Source organism: Nannospalax galili, unplaced genomic scaffold (genome assembly GCF_000622305.1).
Source record: "Nannospalax galili isolate Female #2095 unplaced genomic scaffold, S.galili_v1.0 scaffold321, whole genome shotgun sequence".
In the NCBI taxonomy this organism is placed as follows: domain Eukaryota; kingdom Metazoa; phylum Chordata; class Mammalia; order Rodentia; family Spalacidae; genus Nannospalax; species Nannospalax galili.
The window spans coordinates 3707482-3728698 of record NW_008345972.1 but is presented as its reverse complement, the minus strand read 5'-3'; the positions used below and the strand labels follow the sequence as shown (position 1 = coordinate 3728698).

Sequence of the window (21217 nt, the reverse complement as noted above, 5' to 3'; positions counted from 1 at the left end):
AACTGCCCTTGTCTTCATTGGGATTCCTTTCCAGGTAGCGGTGTATTGAGAGTAGAGAAATGGCATCATCACTTGACAGTGAGTTATGGTTGATGGCAGGTCATCTGATCCTATGAACATTGCCAGTGTGGTTTGCCTTGGGGTTTCTAATTGAAGAAAGCTTTCCTTGTCAGAAGTTCTTCATAAGAAAACCAGTCATGGGCAAGGAGACTTAAGCATTTTCTTCCTTACTGCTTTTCTTTTTCCTGGAGAAGAGTTTGCACCTCTCCTATCACCTGGCTTCCTTCTAGATCTTCTCTCCTATCTCTTCTAGAAGTAGTGCTACAGATGATACTGTAACTGCTGGTTGTGAATGGACCTCCCCCTCAGTTCTATCAAGAGCCCTGGAATAAGTGCCTTTGTCTCTTCCCTCAAATTCAGTATTGGCAGAGGGCCCTTGCAAGCCCAGCCCTTTGTGTCTACCAGTGGCCTATGGGGGTGGGGAGGATGGGCTGTTTGGGACAATGCCTGTGTTTTAATTTTTTTTTAATATTTTTATTTTTGTGTGTATGAGTGTATTGCCTACACATGTGTAAGTGCACCTGTGTCATGCAATGCCTTTGGAGGTTAGAAGAGGGCATTGGGTTCCCCTGGAACTGGAGTTCCAGATGGTTGTTAGCTGCCATATGGGTTCTAGGAATCAAACTCAGGTCCTCTGCAAGAGCAGTCGGTGCTCTTAACCACAGAGCCATCTCTCCAGCCCCTTGCCCATGTTTTAACAGGAACTGTCAGGACCATGCTCCACCCCATCCCCCGGAGCATGATTTGTTGGTCTGGCTGCAGAAATGGTGAGCGCTGCACCTTTCCTGAGCTGCTAGAAGGTTCTGGTTGGAGTCTTCTGTGGTGCCTACTGCATGTACCCAATGTGTTTGAACATGAGCCCTTTGTGTGATGCCACAGGGGTCCTCATAGGCCCGTGTTATGTTTGGAGCCTTGTCTCTGACATCTCTTGCTTGCTACACAAATTGAATCATCTGCAATGCCATCTTGATCTGGTAGCCCAACTCATAGCCTCACAGGATTTGATAGTTTGGAGGGGGTTTTTTTGAGACAGTGTCTTCCCATATTACACCAGGCTAATTTTGAACTCCTGGCCTGAAGTGATCCTCTCATCCTAGTGTTTCCTTTTTTTGTGTGGAATACCTCTATTTTCTTTCTGAACCAGACTATGTTCTTGTTTATGACATTCTGAGTGCATGTAGACACTGTTTTCCAGGAACTTGATTGGGCTTCATTTCCCCACTTCAGAGCACAGAGTATAAGGGAGGCTAGCCCCAAGGCCACGATGATGCTAGCTTGCCCTTGCTGTCTATATGAATCCAGAAGTAAAAGTTGACCAAGGAAAAAGTCCTGGCTGGTTCTGGAACTCCTGACTCTTTGATGTTCTGTGAAGAGCCCTTCATTATAAGAGAGGACACCCCCAGAAGGAGCTCAGGCTCTTCTGCCACCCCCCCAAGTTCCTCGGTACCCCAGAACCAGCAGCCCCAAGAGGCTAAGAGGAATAGGTGACTTGGGCTCCAGGTGTCCCTCTGGAGGGAATGCTCTGGTGAGTTGGTTTTCACTTTAGTGATGTTTGAGCTTCCTCTTAGAAAGCCTTGGTGACCTATATTCTTTCCAAGCTTGTTCTGAGAGATTGGTCTCCCAGAAGTGCTGCCTGAGCAGCTTGGCTGTGACATTTCACAGGCTATAGGATCTGATCCACCTGCAGTTCAGTGTTGTGTCCAAGACAACCAACAAAGGATTGCAGCCAGTAGAATAGCAGGGCCTGGCTTACATTCTTGGCAACCCTAGATTTCTGGCCTAGTTGAGCTTAGAGATGTCAGAACATGTCCTCAAGCCTCCCCCACCTGGGTCAACTGAAGGCACCTCACCTCTGTGGCCCACCCTATGAGGCTGCACATACCCACCACTTGCCATGCACTGCAGTTCTTGTTGCGATCACCTTGTCTGTTGTCCCTCTGTCCTCAAAGATGATTGCTGAAGCCTTGGCCCAAGGCGGGATGCACATAAGAGCCCGGTTCCCACCCACCTCCACCATGTCTGCTGGCCTGGCAAGCTCCATCTCTTTGGGCGGACAGCCCACAGCACAGGTATTTACGGGCCGGGCTGCACACAGGGCTTGGCCCCGGAGCTTGGGGTTCCACTGAGCGCCTCTGTAAAGCATACCAGTCATCATCAGTGACTTCCTTCATGGTGGCTTTCAGAGTGCCAAACTGAGTGTTGCTTTTGTTTGAGGCCAAGTCCTGCTAGTGTTTCTTGAGTGGCTTTTTCTCACACTGCTCCTGTCTTCATGGTACAATAAAACAGAAGATGAGTAACTGAGGATGTAGTTCTATCAGTAGAGGGCTTGCCCAGCATGTCCCAAGGACCCTGGGTTTGATCCCTAGGACTGATAAAATCAGGCATAGTGGTACTCACAGTACTTGTAGTAGTTACTTGAGACCCTTTCTCAGAAAAAAAAGCAAATAGTTTGGCTTTCTAGGGCTGTGCTAATGCCATAGCCCTAATTGTATACAGCTATTACATTTAAACTAATAAAGTAAAACTAAGCGTTCAGTTTTCGGTTGTACCAGTTACGCTTAAAGCACTCATAGTCGTTGAACAATACAACCCAGATCTCTGAAGAAAGGCATCTTGACAAAAGTTGTGATGGCCTGCAGTGCTCTGAAGTTCCTTGGGCAGAGTGAATTTACCACATAGTAACTCACTAGACTACACTGTGCACTTCATGTTTTTCTCAGAAGTGAGTTTCATATTACCATGTAAAATTTTGGACAACCCCTTCCCATGTTTTCATGTGCATTCATATGCCAGACACTGTTTAAAGATTATGAGAGTAGAATGCTGTTAATGTTCTCTCATCGCAGGGCTTTTTGTTTTAGTGGGTTTATTGTAAAAAAAAAAAAAAAAAAAAAAAAAAAAAAAAAAACCCTCAGATTGCCACTAGACCTTTAAAATTCCTTTTTCCTCACAGGAAGGTACATCTGTGATCCTTGCAGATGGCATCCCTGTCCTTGCCTGAGACATGCAGGAGCTGTCTTCCTTGTATAGTGACACCCCACCAGTGTGGACACTTGCATAGCCTCCCTTAAAGAAAGTAGCAGAGGCCTCTGGCTCAGTGCACAGTGGGTTTACAGGTGGAATCGTGGGGTGAATGACTTGAACAACACTTGGAGGACTGGTTTTTTATAAAAACTAAAGGTCTCTAGCATTTTGAGGGTGTGATGAATGCCAGACCTTGATACAGGTTCTTTTTGTCTAGAATCTTGTTGGTTCTCCCTGTAGCACATCATAATTCCAGCATTTAACTTTTCACAAATGGAAAAGCGCTGGGAGGTGACAAGTTGATGATCAGAGCTCAAATCCTATCAGTAGGATTCTCATAGAAACTCTTCAGCACTGCTTTTGTTGCTATTCTAACTTACCTTGCTCTTCCTCCTGGCTAGCAGAACCTCCACACATTACTCAGTAGGCTCCCCATGGACTAAGCTCTGTCCTGGGCCTCATCTTGCCCCCATATCTTACTGTGGAGTAGCCCCCAAATTGTGCCAACTACATAGGTCTTATGGTCTACAGTACTTCTAATTCCAGAAGGTAAGGAAGTTGGAGGGCAGGAAAGAAAGAGAAAAAGCAAAATAAAGGCAAAATGAAGAGTGCATGGAGAACTTCGGGTCATCTTCACTGGATTTTGTGGCTTGAGTGACTGGAAGATGCCAGCTAACGTTACCCCAATTTATCCATCATCTGCTCCTGTTAGTGCTGGCAGCTGGGGGACATATCCTTGAAGGTTTGGGTTAGTGTGCTGAAGACAAACACAGCAGCCTTAGGAAATAGGTCCTGGAGCAGAGCACTGCGGCCAGAGGATTTGTGGCCACAGGGAACTCGGCCAAAGTTCTGCTTTTGTTGATGTTTTTTGTTTGTTTGAGACAGGGTCTTCCCACAGCCACAGCTGGCTTGGAGCCCCTATGTAGACCACTCTAGGCTCCATCTGTAGGGTCCAGTTGCCTCTGTTTCTGGAGTGCTGGGGTTTTTTTGTTGTTGTTTTTTTTGTCTTTTTGAGACAGGGTCTCCCTGTAGCCCCAGCTGTCCTGGAACTCACTATGTAGACCAGGCTGGCCTTGCATTCCCAGAGATCCACCTGTCTCACATACATATGAGCACTGTTGACAAAATAAGAGACTTGGGAGATAGCTTGGTAGAGCGCGGGCTTCGTGAGAATCAAAACTTCGAACCCCAGAACCCTGGTTTTTTTTTTTTTTTTTTAAGCCAGGCCCATTTTTGCTTGCCTGCTCCGAGGAGAGGATGGAAGCTCTGAGACTACTAAAGGGAGAAAGTCGTGGAGAGAAACCTGTAGGCTTCCCCTTTGGCTGCGGTGCAGCTGTCCATCTCTCAGCTCTTCCTTTAAGGATCTCCCTTCCTACAGCCTTTGCAGAGGCCTTAACAAGAGCATCCACATTGCCTGTTACTCACTTGGTGAGTGTAAGCTGGCAACACCACAACAAGACTGTGTTCCTCTGTCTTGGAGAGTGACTCCATGTTTCACAATGAGTACTGGGCCAGGAGCAAGGGCAGTTGTGTCAGACAAATGTGGGTGAATGGTCAGAGATGAGTAGAATTCATAGTGCCAGCCTGTCCTAAGGCCCTCTGTGGAACCAAGCTCTTTGGATTAGCCTCTCTGCATAGCTGTCCCCAAGCTGTGGCCTCTCTACCCTCCCACTTCTTCTGTACTCCATGCCTATTCTACCTTCTGACCCAGCATGCTGTATAGTTCCACTGGGCTGTCGTGCAAGGCCTTTTCTCAGGAAGGCAGATTGTGCTGTCATTGCTAAGGCATTGATGGTTCCTACTGTGACCTCTAGCTGTATGACCTTGAGCAAAATCACCTCACTCTGATTGCCAGTGTTCCCACCTGTAACATGAAAGTGACAGATGTGCAAAGTGTCAGAAGCTCTTCTTTGAGGTGAATGCCAGCAGCTGTGATAGACCTATACCTAAGCTACAGAATATAACCTGAGAGAGCACAGTGGGTTTTTCCCTCCCTGTATGAAGCTCCTTTCTTGATAACAGGAGCCCCAGCAGCCAGCAACCCCCACTCTGCTTCTTTCCTACACCACTTCCCCTTCCTAGGTCACTTCTGTCTAGAGGTGGGTGTCGGGAGGGGTCACTTCTTGAACCAGGTATGTCTGGTGATTTGTGAGCTACCCAGCACTGATACTTGGAAGGCTCTTCCAGGCCATGGGGTTGCCTGCTCATGAAAGGGTGCTCTTTGTTTCCCTTCCTGTTAGAAATCTCCTTGCCTCCTGCCCTCTGGGGCAGTCAAAGAACCCAGGGAGGCCCAGTTACTAGGTGGGCACCCAGAGGTCCTGTAGGAACTAGAGTGCAAGTGCTGAGTCTTCTGGGAGTCCCAGCCCTAGTGAGGTGCTGATGAGCTTCAGTGGGCTGCTGTTTGGGTGGAGAGCCTTGTGTGTATACAGACTTGCGTGCAGTCTGTATTCCAGAGACCTTGATGAGGAAGTTTCCAGGATATGTTAGGAAGAGGAGAAACATGACCCTGGAGTCCAGGCTTCACAATAGGGAAGAGGCCCTTATGTCCCCAAGGGCATGACCCTTTGACTGGGTCTTGGAGTTCTTTCTATTTCAGAGGCTTCTCTGCTTCTCATGCCCCATGAACAACATTCTTCATGTCTTAGACCACTGGGTAATGTCTGGGGACAGCTGCTTGGATCCTTGCCCTGTGCCCTAAAGTCTGGGCGTTATGGTGGCACGTGAACTGTGAGGTGTCTTCCCACTGACATGGCTCTGCCCTGCCATGAGGCCGTCTAGATGCCTAACTGCTCCACAGAGAAACCTTGAGGTTTAGACTGTAAACAGGGGACAACTGCTGCAGCCAGGACTCAAGTGAGCATTACTGACAGAGAAAGAGAAGGGTTAGGGTTAGGGTTAGGGTCTTTTGAGAACATGTGAGAAGCCAGAACCTGCGCAGAGAGGGCCTGAGTAGCAGGACAGGGCATCGACCTCATCCTTTGTTTTCTAAACTCTTTGGTGCCATCTGGTTCTCAGCATGGAACTCTCTGATCCTGAGACTTTGTGAGCATGTGGTTTGATTGCAAGCATGTCATAATCTGTATAACATGTGCCTTCCTTGGCCCCCATGGACTTATAACACTTCAGTACAAGTGTGTTACCTGTGCATAGGAGAACTCTTCACATTTGTTCAGCCCAGCATTTGCAGACAAAAGTAACCAAGTCCCATTTCTGAGATTCTTAACATCAGGGTGAATCTCTCTGCTCAGAGGAGAGACTGATTTGACTAGGCCCAGCAACCAGAAGCCCAAGCTTGCTCTCTTATCCCCTGCTGTGCAGGGGTGTCTAGATCACAGAGTGACAGCATTGTCTGTCCATTCCACCTTCTTTTTTTCCCAAAAGATTTTATTTTTATTTTTAATTATGTGTATATATGTGTGCTTGGGAGGGTGCTGATAGGTGACATGAATACAATATCTACATACACCAGAAGAGGGCCTGGGATGCCCTGGAGCTAGAGTTACAGGTGGTTGTGCGCTCCCCTATGTGGGGCATCTGTAAGAGCACTATGCACTCTTAACCGCTGAGCCATCTCCACAGCTCTCAGTTCTACCTCTCACTATCCTATTGGGCCAACAGCTTTGGTTTGGGGTATCTGACCTAGCCTGTGGGATATACCTTGTGTGTGGTGCACATGGCATGGGGCAGCCTTACCTAGCATATGGCAGCTGCTTAGAGCATGCATTGGAATGGTAGAGAAGTTCATGAGCAGGAGGGAGGCAACAATCAATCTGTGAGCTTGGTTGGTGGTACTGAAAGGCCATACGGCAGCCCTAATGCCCTCCTTGGCCTGGCCACTCTGGGGGTGGGCAGACAAGGAAGGCAAGTATCATTTTCCTGGTAGGATCTGTGCTTATTTGCAATTGGAGAAACTAAGAACTTAGTATTTTTTACCTAACGATCCCATGGCATGGGAAGGAATTGTGGAGCTGTGGCCCCAGGTGGGTGTCAGTGTCTATAGAGTGTACTAGGAGAGGCCCCCAAGTTAGCCTGTAGAACTGACTGGCCTGCAAGCCATAGGAAGCAGGCTTGGGGGGTTGTTTGGTGTGCAGTGATTGACTGGGATGTGGGAGATGTTACTTTGGACACATGGGACCTCCAAAGTTGGTATAGCCATCAGGGTGATCCCAGTATGGCAAGGGTCCAGCAGGCAGCTGTCCTCCCCATTTAGAACTTCCATCTTAATGCTTCTCTGCTGAAAGATGGGAGTCATAAATCTTGTCCCCTGTCCTTGGCTCTGTGGTTTTTAGTCCTTGGAGTTTACAGTTGATATTGGTGTCCCTGCTGCTGGCAGTGGTGGTTGACCTGTTTCTGTTGTCTGAATGTGCACTGGGAGCAGAGGGCAGCCCTACTCTGCCAGGCCTCTGAGGCATCAAGTGCTCTGAGCCCAGGGGTCTCTGACACAAGTCACTCACCCCTATGAATGGGCTCTACCATTCTAACCGGAGGTACTGAGGAGCCAATATAGTGCCACCCATGGATATGGGCTCATTGCCCACCTCACCCCAGTTAAGTGGTCAGATGAGGCAGCATTATCTGCACTTTTCCTTGGAGCAGTAGTCTGCCTAGGGAGCTGACTGGAGGACTCACGGAAGCACTCAGGAAGACTGTCTCTACAGTTCTGCAGAGCAGGGGGCATACTGACCTTCAGATAATGTCCCAGGTCAGGTAGGATATGACAGGGTTATCATAAGGCCTTCCCAGGCCTTCCCTCCTTACACCTTTATGCCTGAGAAATAGGCCATGGCCACAGCTTTCCCAGTCTAGATGCTTGGTGTCCTCATGGTTCCCCACCAAGGAGCCAGGCTACCTACCTGGCTTTCCTTCCAGTATCTTGGACACCATGTGCTCTGTACCCAGGTGTGTGGCATATGCCTGAGTGTATATCTGGGTAGCATCTTGAAGAAGAAAAGGTAGATGAGATGGGGGAGGATGACCCTTTGGGTGCTTTGGGCCAGGGATGTGGAGGCAGGTAGCAGTGTGTATCATGGAGGCAAATAAGTCTCTCCACTTCCAGGTCAGCCAGAGCAGCCTCACCATGCTGTCCTCACCATCACCTGGCCAGCAGGTGCAGACCCCACAGTCAATGCCCCCTCCTCCGCAGCCATCCCCACAGCCTGGCTCACAGCCCAACTCCAATGTCAGGTAGGCTTCTAAGGATGTCCATCCTCCCTGTCCTTCCCATCTGGCCCCAGGGCTGACATGCCTGGTATCCCAGGCTCAAACCTGCTTCCTTTCACTTGGCTGCAGCTCCGGCCCTGTCCCATCCCCCAGCAGCTTCCTGCCTAGCCCCTCACCGCAGCCCTCCCAGAGCCCAGTGACAGCACGTACCCCACAGAACTTCAGCGTTCCCTCCCCTGGACCTTTAAACACCCCTGGTAAGTTGGGCCTGGGCTGGATGGACAGTTCCATGAGGTGCCCAGTCACCCTCACCCTCCCAAGGTCCCAACTTGTAAAGGGCACGTGAGCTCATGGACCTCGTGAGTTGCTGTGCCTTACCCCCAAGGTTTGTAGCCATCTATCTTACATACCCTGTCCCCCCAACAGTGAACCCCAGCTCCGTCATGAGCCCGGCCAGCTCCAGTCAGGCTGAGGAGCAGCAATACCTGGACAAGCTGAAGCAGCTGTCCAAGTACATCGAGCCCCTTCGCCGCATGATCAACAAGATTGACAAGAATGAAGGTGGGCTGGCCCAGACTAAGGTGGGGCCCAGGACACCTAGGCCAGTTTCTTAGTGTCCCCTCTCTTTCCCAGACAGAAAAAAGGACCTAAGTAAGATGAAGAGCCTGTTGGACATTCTCACTGACCCCTCTAAGCGGTGAGCACTGCCCCAGGGCCCTGAGCAGAACAGTGCTATACTAGAGCTCACAAAGGATCCCCAAGACTTGGTGACAGCTCTAAGGGCCGTACTTGAGGCATGCGTGCTTCCATAAGTAGCTGTGTGCTGAAGCTGCAGCCCCATCTGCACCTTCCCCAGACCCAGCATTCACCCCAACATGGGCTGCTGCTGTGGACTCCACACTTTTATTGTGGCTGTCACAGCCTGGCCCATTGGGCCACTATGCCAGGGCCTGCTTTGCAGTAACCTCACCTTCAACTAGACACGACAGGCTAGCTAGTCACTTTGGGCTCTTCCTGAATTGCCACCTTTGACAAGCAGCTGCATCTCAGTCACTCCATGGGCAGCAGGGCCAGCTACAGCCATGTGGGCTGGTAGTGAAGATGAACCTAGGTGGGGCTCATGGAAGACAATGGCCCACCAGGCTCTCTGCTCCGTCTGTCCACTAGCCATGGGCTCTTAGCACCAGAGCTCACGACTATGTGCTTGAATGGGCCTCCCCTAGCTCAGAGTTGCAGCTTACCTCACCTCACCTCAGGCTCTGTTCCCCTTCAGGAAGGTTCTCCCAGATGTGTTTTCCTTAGCCAAATGCTAGTCACTGCTGAGTGGAGCCTTTTGGAGCAGCACAGTCTTCCAGGCCCTCTTGGGTGGGATCCTTCCTTGGGGCCACTGGGCCAAAATGGGACAGAGACTAGCCTGGATGAGATTGAGGCCTTGCTCTGTCTGTTCTGGGAGCAGCTAGTGGACTGTTTGGGACTTGTGTGAATGTTTCCAATGACTGAGGCCCAGGAGGCCACCTGGACAGTAGTCAAGACAGACACCCTAGAGTAACCTGGCCCAGCGTATATGCCAACAGAGGATCAGCTCATGTGCCCTCCCCTCAGGTGTCCCCTGAAGACCCTGCAGAAGTGTGAGATTGCCCTGGAGAAACTCAAGAACGACATGGCAGTGGTGAGTGGAGCCCAAAGGCCCACTTCGCTGAAAGGAGCCTTTGTGGTCAGGAAATAGCAGTACCGAAGATTGGGACTGACTGGGGATTCTACCCAGGAGACTGGGTAGAATGAGGACATGGGAGAAGTCACCATCTGCCCTCAGTCCTTGCTGGTGCCTGCACCCCCCACCCCACATCCTTGTATCTGCCAATCCAATCCAGGCCCTGGCCCTGGGTACAATGGGGTGGGAGTCAAGCTTCAGGGCTGGGGGATGTATCCAGTGCCAGTGCCATTGTTTGCACTCTGCAACAAAGTAGAGGCTATAGGCAAAGCGTCAAGAAATTTGTGAGTGCATACGAGGGCCCTGGGGTGTGGAAGATTCCTCAGTACATGAGGCCATGAGCTCAGGCCACTGACCCTTTCCATTTTGTCTCTAGCCCACACCCCCACCACCCCCAGTTCTTCCAATCAAGCAACAGGACCTGTGTCAGCCACTCTTGGATGCTGTCCTGGCTAACATCCGCTCACCTGTCTTCAACCATTCCCTGTACCGCACATTTGTGCCAGCCATGACGGCCATCCATGGCCCACCCATTGTGTATGTACAGCCAGGCTAGGCCTTGTAATGAACAGCAGGCCAGAGGCTGTGTGCCTCCCGTGTAATCACTGTGATCTCCTCCTCCAGGTCTCCCGTGGTGGGCCCCCGGAAGCGCAGGTTTGAGGAGGATGAGCGACAGAGCATCCCCAATGTGCTACAAGGTGAAGTGGCCAGGCTGGACCCCAAGTTCTTAGTGAACTTGGACCCTTCTCATTGCAGCAACAATGGCACTGTCCACCTGATCTGCAAGCTGGGTGAGTGTCCCATGTTGGGGGAGCATGGTTTGCCACCTGTGCTGGAGCCCAAGTGTCAGGGCCTTCAAGAAGCACACTTGTAGCCTGCCCTGTACTCACATGGCCCTATCACATGCCTGCTCTTTCAGTTCTTATTCCTCCTGGTAGCCTTGTCCCAACTCCCCAGATCCCCCAGCCCCTAAACCCACGCTCTTACCTCCCCACAGGAGTGGGTATGCTTGCTAGAGGTCCTGGGTAGCTGTGGGCAGGATTCAGTCTCCATAGGAAGTTTCCTGGCTTTGGAAGCTGGAGAGTCTTAGAGGCCACTATGCTTGCTTCAGTGGAACCCTGTGGGGTGTAGAGAGAGTGCTTTCAAGAGCGGGGCTGAGATGGGCAGATAGTGGTGGCAGGGTTGCGTTGATGCCCATCAGGGTGTGGGCCAGGTCACACATGCAGCTTTCTGTTAACAGATGACAAGGACCTCCCTAGTGTGCCACCACTGGAGCTCAGTGTGCCTGCCGACTACCCTGCCCAGAGCCCACTGTGGATTGACCGGCAGTGGCAGTATGGTGAGTGACCCTGAGAAAACATCCAGGGTTTCCTGTATAGCAGAGATAACCTCCATCGATATCTCCTACCTCCTGCATAGGCAGAATGAGCTGCAGAGCAGTCACTTGGAGATAGAAGGGCTACTGTGTCCTTAGTCCCTTGGTCCTGAAGCTCTAGGGTACCTGTCAAATAGGGCAGGGAGTAGAGGAGAAGAAGCTCACAATATCCCTTGGAGTTCTGTAGGGTGACCCAGGGCCACCATTAGGAGCTGAGGCTCACGTAGCTCACTCTGTGTGATATAGCTCCAGAGAGAGCCCCTTGGGTAGGGATAGTACCCGAGGCTCAGCTGGCATACAACAGGGTCAGCCTAGGGCTCCAGACCCCATCCTGAGAGTGTGACTGGAAGAATCCCAACCACCAGTGGAGTACAGGAGACTGAGCAGTTGTGCCCCTTTCCAGAGGCACTTGCAGGGGCTGGCCCAGGTGGCCACTGCCTTGCCAGACTCAGCATTCACCACTACTGCTGTGTTGCAGATGCCAACCCCTTTCTGCAATCGGTGCACCGGTGCATGACCTCCAGGCTGCTGCAACTCCCCGACAAGCACTCAGTCACAGCCCTGCTCAACACCTGGGCCCAGAGCATCCATCAGGCCTGCCTCTCAGCTGCCTAGCAAACTTGAACTTCAGGACTGGCTGCAGATTCCACACCGTCTACTGGACATTTCTAGGTGTTGGCTTCTTAGAGGGCCTGGGTTAGGTTAGCTTTCCTGCTTTTCCCTTCTGTCTTGGGGACCTGCCAGTCATTTCCTCACATTTGTGCAGTATTGGCCAGGTGGCTGTGTGAGGGCCTGGGGGTGTTCCCAAGAAGTTTCTTCATTGACTTCCTCCAGAAGTCAGGCCCTACACCCCTCAGGCCATGCTCCCTGCAGCCTCTCTGGACTCCATGTCCACTTGGCAGCATGAGAACTCAGGGTCCCATCTAAGCATCTCTGTGTTAGAACACATTGTACTCATGTCTGGAGAATGCGGAGGACATAGGAAACCCTCACTATCTACACAGTTCTCTAGTCACAGTGTGGGGTTTGGGCTGTGCCACCTGAGGCATGTGGGACTTCATAGGAATGCTCTCACATCCAGGGCAAATGCTCCAGTTTGCCTCCAGTTTGGAGAAAAAGCAAGTAAGGCAGTAGCAAGTCTTCTCCCACCTGCTGGACCTTGATCTCATGGACCTCCTCGTCAGTGCTGTGAGGAGTAGAGCCATTTGAGGGGGCCTATCCCTGGCATTCCTGCCACTCTTGGATGAAGTGCTGTGTCACTGCTATTGAGACATGAGTGACCAGCCAGGCACTGTTATTGGGACCCAGCATCCTCAGAACACCATATTCTCTGTACCACCCCCAAGAGTATGACTTTTCCTTAGAATGCTGCCATATGACACCTCTGTGGGTCACTCGCCATACTGGGCAGTGGTGAGTCACCCTCTGGTGACCAGAAGTTTCCCCTTTTTTATACATGCACTACTCTGTCATGTGGTTCTTATAATAAATTTATTATTCCTGTGTTTGTCGGTTCACTGCATCTACCTTTCTATGACTCTAGGCCCACTGTCAGGGATGTTGTCAGCCTTGGAGCTTATCAGTGTCCAGTCTGGCCCAGGATGCCTCAGACTTCATCTGTCTCTGACATAGCAGCCTGGTTCATTTCATGCCCAGGCTTCTGGTCAGATTCCTATTACGATGATTTTTGGAAGTGGGCATTGTGAGGCCAGTGCTGCTGGGTGGGAGTAGGCACAAGCTGACTGCCTCCAGGAACAAACAGCTGCTGGCCTGGCATAGGGAGGTGCATCGAGAAGACAGTTCTCCCTTGGCTATGGTCCTTTGAGCACTGAAACAGCTCAGCTGGATTGTTAGCAGCATTTGTTCCCTGGGCGCAGCACAGGAGAGTTTGTCTTCATCTGGCCAGGAGACCCAGAATGCTGCTTGTGACTGCTGGTACTTAAGGCGCTTGTCAGTCCCAGGGATGAACCAGCCTTGGCTGACTAGACAAGTCCCCTTCCAGAACAGCAGGAGAGTGGGTTAGGGGCAAATGGCTGAGGAGACACCAGGTACCTGTGAAGAAGGAGGCTTAGGACATGGAGAAACAAATTTTATTTTCAGCAGGTAGGAGAATAACATTTCATAATGAGCTTTTGCATACATGCAGGAATAGTAAAATAATAAAATAGACAAATTCCTCAATTCTGAGATCAAGTACTTTATCTGTCATGGGCTCTGTCTGTCTTGGAATTTCGTGTGGCTGAAAAGTAGGGTTGGTGTGAACTGCCATCAAGAGAGGATGGCCAGGCTCCAGAGCGCCTACTCAAGAGCACAGAGTGGTGCAGGCGCTGGCTCTGTGCCACCTGCAACCTTTTCTGCCTCTCAGCAAAGTTGCTCTTCAGGCTCTGCTTCAGTGCAGGGAGGATGGCACGCTCTGCTGCTGGCATTGGGCTCAGAATTAGGCTGAGATGGGGCGAGCAATAGTCAGGCCAAGCAGCTGCCTGCTGCCTCCGGTACTCTCGAGTGAAGTAGTCGGCACGGAGCAGGGTCTGCCTGGCTTTACCTCTTGACACCCTCCCTCCTGCTCCCTGTGGCACCAAGCTGTGGAGCTGCCCATTCCCCAAGCCTGGGACTCACCACTTCTTAGAGAGGCCCTTGGTGGCGACTTTGGGGAACTGCATGACTTCCTGGTCCCTGGGGAAGGAAGTTAACAATGAGACCCACACCTCTGCTGGCTGGGATAGGGCACCCAGCACAAGGCACTCACTTGGGAGAGCCCAGCCCAGCCTCAGCTGTAGCTTTGGGCCTCTGGTTCCCTGTCAGGAGTGACTTGAGGTGCTGCAACTGAAAGGCAAGGAGAGGCATGATGGGTACAGCGTGCCACACTGCTGGCATGTAGGGCAATGTGCCTACCCAGGGCCTCACCTCCTGAGCCTGCAGGAGGTTGGTGTTCCATAGTTGACGGATGACCACCTCGCACTGCTGCACTGTGGTGGGCTTGCGTAGGTGCAGGGGCAGACTGAAGGGGGCCATCCCTGTCCCTTGCTGGCCATGGTGCTGGCTGCCCCCTACCAAGGTGGCCCCTGAATTAGAGGCCTCTGCATCCTCATCTCTGAAACATTACAGCAGTCCAGAGGTGACCTGTGGGATTGGTCTAGTTACCCACCCACCACTTCCCTGGGTGGCAGCACTGAATGGCTTCCCTGGCACCCATGCCAGCCAGTGTGAGCACATGAGGGGAGGAGACCTGTTCCTTCTCCCACTAGCTAGAGTGCACTAGAATCAGCTGTGACCTGGGTCTTTCTTTCCTCCCCCTTGCCACGGAGTGGCAGATGTGGTTGAGGGGTGACCAGCTGGCTGCCAGGCTACCCTCAATCTAACCCCATCCAGCAGGTTTCTTGCCCAGACTGGTTTCAGGAATTAGGACTGCAGAGAGGCAGGAACCTGTCCTGCTGGTTACACTACTGGGAAGCTCTGGGGTCACCTAGAGCTTGGTCCTGCTCTACTGTTGGCCCATGCCTCCCAAAGGCAGACTGGCCAGAAGCCACAGGCACACCAGCTCCAGGAATCCTGGCTCAGGAATCCAACTCATTGTGTTCTTGGTAAAAATCAAATTAATAGCCAGGCATGGAGGTGCATGCCTGTAATCCTCACACTCAGAAGACAGAGGCAGGTTGATGGCTGCAAGTTCAAGGCAGTCTGGTCTACAAAGTGAGTTCCAGGCTAACCAGGACTACATAGCAAGACCCTGTTACAAAAATTAAAGGCAAACCAATTAGGCCAAAATTTTGTATTTTTCTCTGAAAAAGTGGTGATTTAGGGGTTGCCACTGTACCTCCCACCCCCTGTAGGTCAGGTCAGCTAGGGGCTCTGCAGGAACCCCAGGGAAGGGGAGGAAGCAATGCCCAACAGATAGCAGCCGGGCAGCTAACTGCTCCCTTGATCCTGTTTTCATGTGCAGTCAGGTGTGTGAAGAAGGAGGCAAGGTGGGGACCTATTAAGGGTAAGCCTGGGGTCCTTGGGGTGCAGGCCTGGCCCTCGGGTGCAGGCAGGCCTTACTTGGCCTGCCTCTGCACCCCAGGGACTCTGTCCAGCTTGCTGCTGTAGAACATGGCAGCACTGAATGGCTGCTCCTCCAGGTCTGTCTTTTGGAAGGTGTCAATCTTCGACTTTTGCTTCTTGAAGGAGCTGATCTGGGGCCTGGGCTTGCCTTGAGAGTTGGCTGCAGGGCAGACCAACAGGGCCATCACCAAAGGCCTTGAGAGCCGCAGACCCATCCTCTAGGATCAGCCACATGTTCCACGAAGCCCTAGCCCTGCCTCAGTTTTCTCCTCTGTAAAGAAGAGGGAAACTCTCGAGAGGGCCACAGGAAGGAAGGAATGAAGTTCTGAGGGTGAAGCCTGTGGTGATGCCTGCTGATCGTGCCAGAACAATTAAGAGTGGTGGAAGCTGGCTCCCATTTTGGGTAGAATAAAACTGTGGAGGCCTGGGATCCAGCCTGCATGGGTTTATTTTCCTGTGGAGGCCTGGGATCCAGCCTGCATGGATTTATTTTCCTGTGGAGGCCTGGGATCCAGCCTACATGGGTTTATTTTCCAAGGCCCAGGTCTACTGCCTGCTGGTGAGAATGGCCAGCCTCGTGGGCAGCGTACAGGAGAAGAGGCCCTGTTCATTTTGTTCCACAGGTCTCATAGGCCAGGACTCCATGGGCTGGGCCATCCTCCTTTCTCCTGCATCCTGCCTGGCTTAAGGGCTTTGGGCAGAGCTAGGCTTCTGCTAGCTGTAGACACATACCCTCCACCCAGGAGAACACTTGGGGCTCAACAGATACTTGGAATTCTTGTTAGTGACACAGCTTCTCACTGCTCTACCCAGGTGGGCCTGCCATGGCACCTGGCTGACCCATACTGACAGTCTGGCTCTGTCCTGATTGAGTAGCTTCCCCTGCCCCCAAGAACTCCCTCTGTCCTATGGTCCTGGTGGTTTCAGTGCACCAGGGGCTGCCCTCCTTGGGTTCCTTCTGAGGCCTCTTTGCACCTAAATCCATTGGGTCTTCTGTAGTCTGCCCAGTGGAGGGGCTTTCAGCTCCCTAGGCAGCATCCCCCACTGGCTACCCAGCCTGGGGCCTCATCAGGGAACTCACCCCCTTCTGAGCACATGATGGGCTGGCTACTCACCTGTTGAATTAGAGACGGATTTGTTGGATTGAAAGCTCGATGTGGAAATGCTGTCTATGAGGGAAGGTGCAGGACTTTAGCCCAAGATAGCAGCTTCAGCCCAAGAGCCCATTTGTACCTGCTACCTGGCCTTCATGCTCAAGCAGGGCCCTCCCCAAACCTGGCAAGGCTGTGCTCCTGCTCTGCCCCATACTCCCCAAAGGCAGGTGCAGACCCAAATGAGCCCCAACAGGAGCAGCAATCCCTCAAAAGTCTGAGGGACCATCTGCTATGCAGAGGGGCTATGACCAAAGGAGTGGCAGGCCCTGAGACAGGTCCTGGGTTGAGCACAGTGCCCCATGATGTCCTGGGGCCATTAACTTCAGGCTGCACAGGGCCCTAAAACAGCATGTCAGACCATGCTGCTTTGTTGGAGGAGAGTCCTCCCACCACCTGTTCTCTACGTGTCTTCAGAAAGAGGAGCCTAGACATGCCAGGACCAGAAACTTTCTCAGGTTTCCAAGCAGGCACCTTTGACAGACAGACCACCTGATGTCCAGAAAACTAAGGGTAAGGAACTACAAACTCAACTGGTATGTCCTTGGAGTGTGCTGCACTAGAGGACCAGCAAAAAGAACAAGCCACCAAGGGGAGGAGGAAGTGCCTAGGACTCTTGGCTATAGGTCTCTTGAGTCTGCCCTACCTCGGGTCCCTATGGTTGCTGTGGAGATGGCAAGAAGGAGTCCCCAAAGGGAAGTGTCAGGAGACACCTCACTTAGGTGTAAGGAATCTGGCAGCACCCTGCCATGGCTGGGGATCCAGGGGCTGACACCACAGCAGCAAATCAGAACCTATCAGGGTGATGAGCCTCAGGGGATGGGGGCTGCCTCAGGGTCATTCCTGTTCCAGGAGCTCTGCTCAGCTGAGGGAAGGCCTGCAGCTCTCCATTGTCCCTACTGCACAGTCCTCACACCCTCTGCCTTGAGAGCAAGCCAGCCAGCCATGCTTGGGGAAAGTGACATCTGTCCAGGTATCTAGAACCAGTTCCCTCTGGGTTAGCATGCTGGGCTCAGTGCTGCTAGATGAGCACAAGTGGTAATTCCCAGCAAGCACATGAGTCCTACCTTTCTTCTGTGGCATCTCATTCATGATTAGCTTGTAGTGGAGATCTGAAAGCAAACACACTCCTCGTCACTCCTAACATCTCCAGCTACTCAGAACAGCAGCTTGGCCTGCTCGTTGCATGGGTCCAGCCAGGTTTTCCACCAAGCCATTTCCTCAAGCATCCCAGGCCAGAAATGCCTCTGGCTGATCCCAGTTGTCCCCACCACCTCAACACCTGCAATGTTCCCACTCTGCCAGACCAGGCAGGGTTTGGGGGTGAGGGGGGTGTAGAGAGGTGCGGTAGGACGACCTAGACTTCCAGGGAGCCCCCCTGGCTATGGATGAAGGAGGGGTGTGGCACGGGGTGGTTCAATCAGGTATCAGGGTGAGCCTCAGGAAAGCTGGGGGGGGGGGGGGGGTGGTTCAATCAGGGATCAGGGTGAGCCGCAGGAAAGCGGGGGGGGGGGAGCGGTTCTGATGTAGTAAGATGCCCAGTGAAGGAATGAATCTTTAACATACCAGCCCCAGAAAGAGGGGGAAACTGAGGTGGCAGGCCTGGGGTAGGGGGAAGTAGAGGAGCTGAGGTGTGAAGCAGTCACCATCACATCACCAGAAAGCCTGAAGTTCTGAATAGGCCTTAGAGGGGAGCATGAAGTTCCCCTGCCTGCCCCTGATCTGGATGTGTACAGCTGGTGGCAGTTTGCTGGCACTTTCTCTGCTATGTTCAACTTATGCAGCATTTTAAAGTAATCTGGACCTGGGAGGAGCGCACAAGGCAGGTCAGCGTGTGCCTGGACGGGTGGGCCCAATTGGAACACAAGCTAGAGGACATCCTGCCGGCAGGACCCAGTAAAACAAAAAGCCCCCTTCCTCACTCGCACACTGGGAGGCTCAGGGCGCCACGTGGCTGGGTGAGCTCTGTCCGGCCAGCGGCCAAGAGACTCACCCTTGTTCTCCCGCTTCAGGTGCTCAATCTCCTCGTGGAGCTTGACCAGCGTCTCTGAGTGCTGCTGCTGCAGGAACTGCAGGCTCTTTTCCAGGTCCAGGACCCGCTTCTGCGCCTCGCTGAGCCCGAGCGGTGCGGGCAGCGGGCCAGTGGACTGCTGGCGGGCGGAAGGGCGCGGGCGCAGGTGCAACGTGCCCCAGGAGCCCGGGGTGGGGGAGCTGAGGGACGTCGCCCCGGCAGCCACCCCCGCCCGGCTCATGTAGGTACCGCCGCGGCCGCCTCTCCTGTGTACCATCTGCCCAAGCTTGGCGCCGCGTCGCCATGGGAACGGGCATACCCCCCCCCAAGGGGGCGGGGCGCGTTGCGGGGCGGGGCCTGCGGCCTCTTTCTACTTACAGTAAAGCCCCTGAGTTTTGAACCAGTCAGAAGTGACTGCTTTTACAGTTGTGTGTGCCCACGTGTGTTCGGGTACGCGCGCCCGTGCGTCTGCGTGGGGAAACAAGAGGTCTAGATTGGGCATCTTTATCCCTACACCTTTTTTTTTTTTTTTTTTTTTTTGACACAGGGTCTCCCTGCAGCTCCAGGTGGCCCAGAACTCGCTATGTAGCGCAAGCTGGCCTCGATCTCACAGAGATCCACCTGCTTGCCTCCGGAGCGCTGGGATTAAAGGCATGCCCACAACGCCTGGGTTCCATCTTCATATTTTATATTTTGAGACTGAACCTGGAGTTCCTCTATCTCCTCCAGTTTACAGGTGTAAACTTTTTACGTGGGTGCTGCGGGGTCGGAATTTAGGCCCTCATACTTGGGCAGCAACTACTTCACCTTCTTTATAAAAAATATTTTTATTTTATGTGTATGCGTTATTGCCTGCGTATAGGTAAGTGCACCCTTGTGCAATCCCCACGGAGGACAGAAGAGGCTGTCAGATCCCCTGGGACTGGAGTTAACAGTTGTTAGCTGACATGTGGGTGCTGGGATATGAACCTCGATTTTCTGCAAGACCAATCGGTGTTCTTAACCGCTGAGCCATCTCTCCATCCCCCATTTTACCTTCTAAGCCAGCCCCATTTTGAAATTCTGAACAGGGTTTCATTCTGTAGCACAGGGTGGCCTGAAATTCACTATGTAGCACAGATTCTTCTTACTTCCAAGTGTTGGGATTACAGGCATGTGCCACTTCACTGGCTTTTGCAATGAATCTTAATCTTTCATTTTGTTGTGTTTTATTAGCTCACATTTTTTCCCCTCCTTTGGGTACAGGGTCTCCCTGTAGCCTCAGCTGGCCTGAAACTCGCTATGTAGTACACGCTAGCCTAGAACTTGTGATCCTCCTGCTTCTGCCTCCTGAGTGCTGAGATTATAGGCTTGTGCCACTACACCCACTGGGAACTAAATTATGTGCATGTTGTATGCACACAAGAGGCCAGAGGTGGATGTTAAGTATTCCACATCTCAAGCCCGCTCCTCTAATGCTAGGGTTACAGGTGCAAACTTGATCTTGCCCAGCTTTTTATGTGAGTGTTGGGATCTGAACTTAGGTCCTCATGCTTGCACAGCAAGTACTTGTACCTACTGAGCCATCTCCCCAGCCCCCTAAATTTTTAAGCGAAGGCTATGTAAGTCACTTCTTTGGTCTTTTTGAGACAGGGTCTCCCTGTAGCCCCAGGAGTCCTGGAACTCACAAAGTAGACCAGGCTGACCTGGAACTCACAGAGATCCCCCTGCCTCTGCCTCCCAAGTGCTGGGGTTAAAGGTGTACACCACTATGCCTGATTTTTTTTTTTTTTTTTTGTAAGCCACTTCTTAATGGCCCAGGGTGCAAGTCAGTGGTTGGCACTTGCCTAGCGTGTACACAGCCCAGGGTTCTATATCCTCAACACAACAAATTTAAAAGAGCCACTTCAAGCCTGGAATGGTAGTTCACACATATAATTCCAGCCTGAGCTACATAGTGTCACAGTAAGCTATAGTGTGAGATCCTATCTGGGGGGGAAAAAAGGCTCAGGGGATTACAGGCACTTGCTGCCAAGCCTGACAACCCATATAATGGAAGAAGAAACAGATTTCTTCCAATTGTACCCTGACCTAGGTATGTACACACACCATGGCATATGTGCACACACATACACACACACACAAAATGCAAAATTTTTTTAAATAAACTCCAGGAGGATTGGAAGGGGAAGCTTGGAGTGGATATGATCAAGATACAGTATATATAAATATGAAATCTGTCAAAAAATATTAAAAACTAGAGCCATCTCATAAATACTGGTATAGTTGGGGTTACTGGTGAGGGCTAGTCATTCAGACTCTGACCTGGGGAATCAGGAACTTCCAACACTAAAATGGCAATTACCCCCTGGTATGCTCCTGGAAAGATGCTGACCTGGAGCTGGTCAGTGCAGTTCAGACCCAGAGTTTCTGGAATCCAGAGGTGATCACTGTTCTGTGTGAACAGTTAAAGCCAGTCCTGATTTGTCGAGTCTGCCCTCAGTCTCACTGCAGAGCCTGCCTCCCACTTCAACATCCGCTTTGGTCTTGCTAACTGCTGTAGCTGAATACACCAGGCCTTGAGAGACAGATAGAATTTCCAAACAAAAAGGCCTGCCCCAGGAAAAGTGCTGCTGTGTCTAGCAGCTAGTTCTGCAGTTCCTATGTGCCCAGGGACTCCAAGCAGGTAAACTTGCTCAAGATTC

The 21217-nt window shown here is 51.9% G+C and overlaps 2 protein-coding genes across 6 annotated transcripts in view; one reads left to right on the top strand and one right to left on the bottom strand.

Moving 5' to 3' along the window:
- Positions 1 to 12835, top strand: part of Med15 (mediator complex subunit 15) — a 72727-nt gene extending 59892 nt beyond the window's left edge. For 3 of the 5 annotated variants that reach the window (XM_008842285.3, XM_017800379.2, XM_017800378.2), the window contains 10 exons: positions 2010 to 2129; positions 8141 to 8268; positions 8374 to 8501; positions 8671 to 8805; positions 8878 to 8941; positions 9847 to 9913; positions 10332 to 10492; positions 10580 to 10746; positions 11196 to 11294; positions 11809 to 12835. In XM_008842285.3, coding sequence (XP_008840507.1) covers positions 2010 to 2129; positions 8141 to 8268; positions 8374 to 8501; positions 8671 to 8805; positions 8878 to 8941; positions 9847 to 9913; positions 10332 to 10492; positions 10580 to 10746; positions 11196 to 11294; positions 11809 to 11945 — 1206 coding nt within the window. In that variant the 3' untranslated portion in view covers positions 11946 to 12835. The remainder of the gene's footprint in view (positions 1 to 2009; positions 2130 to 8140; positions 8269 to 8373; positions 8502 to 8670; positions 8806 to 8877; positions 8942 to 9846; positions 9914 to 10331; positions 10493 to 10579; positions 10747 to 11195; positions 11295 to 11808) is intronic. The other 2 variants (XM_008842287.3, XM_008842286.3) reach the window with 2 other exon arrangements.
- Positions 12060 to 21104, bottom strand: Ccdc74b (coiled-coil domain containing 74B). Its single transcript, XM_029567876.1, has 9 exons — positions 20908 to 21104; positions 18516 to 19001; positions 17590 to 17634; positions 16487 to 16540; positions 15369 to 15531; positions 14235 to 14421; positions 14077 to 14153; positions 13947 to 14003; positions 12060 to 13772 (listed from the first exon to the last, which is right to left on the bottom strand). The coding sequence occupies exons 2-9, from the start codon at positions 18808 to 18810 to the stop codon at positions 13529 to 13531; spliced, it is 1122 nt and encodes a 373-aa protein (XP_029423736.1). The 5' UTR covers positions 18811 to 19001; positions 20908 to 21104; the 3' UTR covers positions 12060 to 13528.
- Positions 21105 to 21217: the final 113 nt, after the last annotated feature.

Bases quoted from the DNA above. Each gene is read 5' to 3' on its own strand.
- Ccdc74b (XM_029567876.1), bottom strand. From the start codon at position 18,810: ATGGTACACAGGAGAGGCGGCCGCGGCGGTACCTACATGAGCCGGGCG. The intron at 14,154-14,234 runs GTGAGGCCCTGG...CTTGCCTTTCAG, and splicing joins ACCTCCTGCAGGCTCAGGAG to TTGCAGCACCTCAAGTCACT. The intron at 14,004-14,076 runs GTGAGTGCCTTG...TTCCTTCCCCAG, and splicing joins GCTGGGCTGGGCTCTCCCAA to GGACCAGGAAGTCATGCAGT.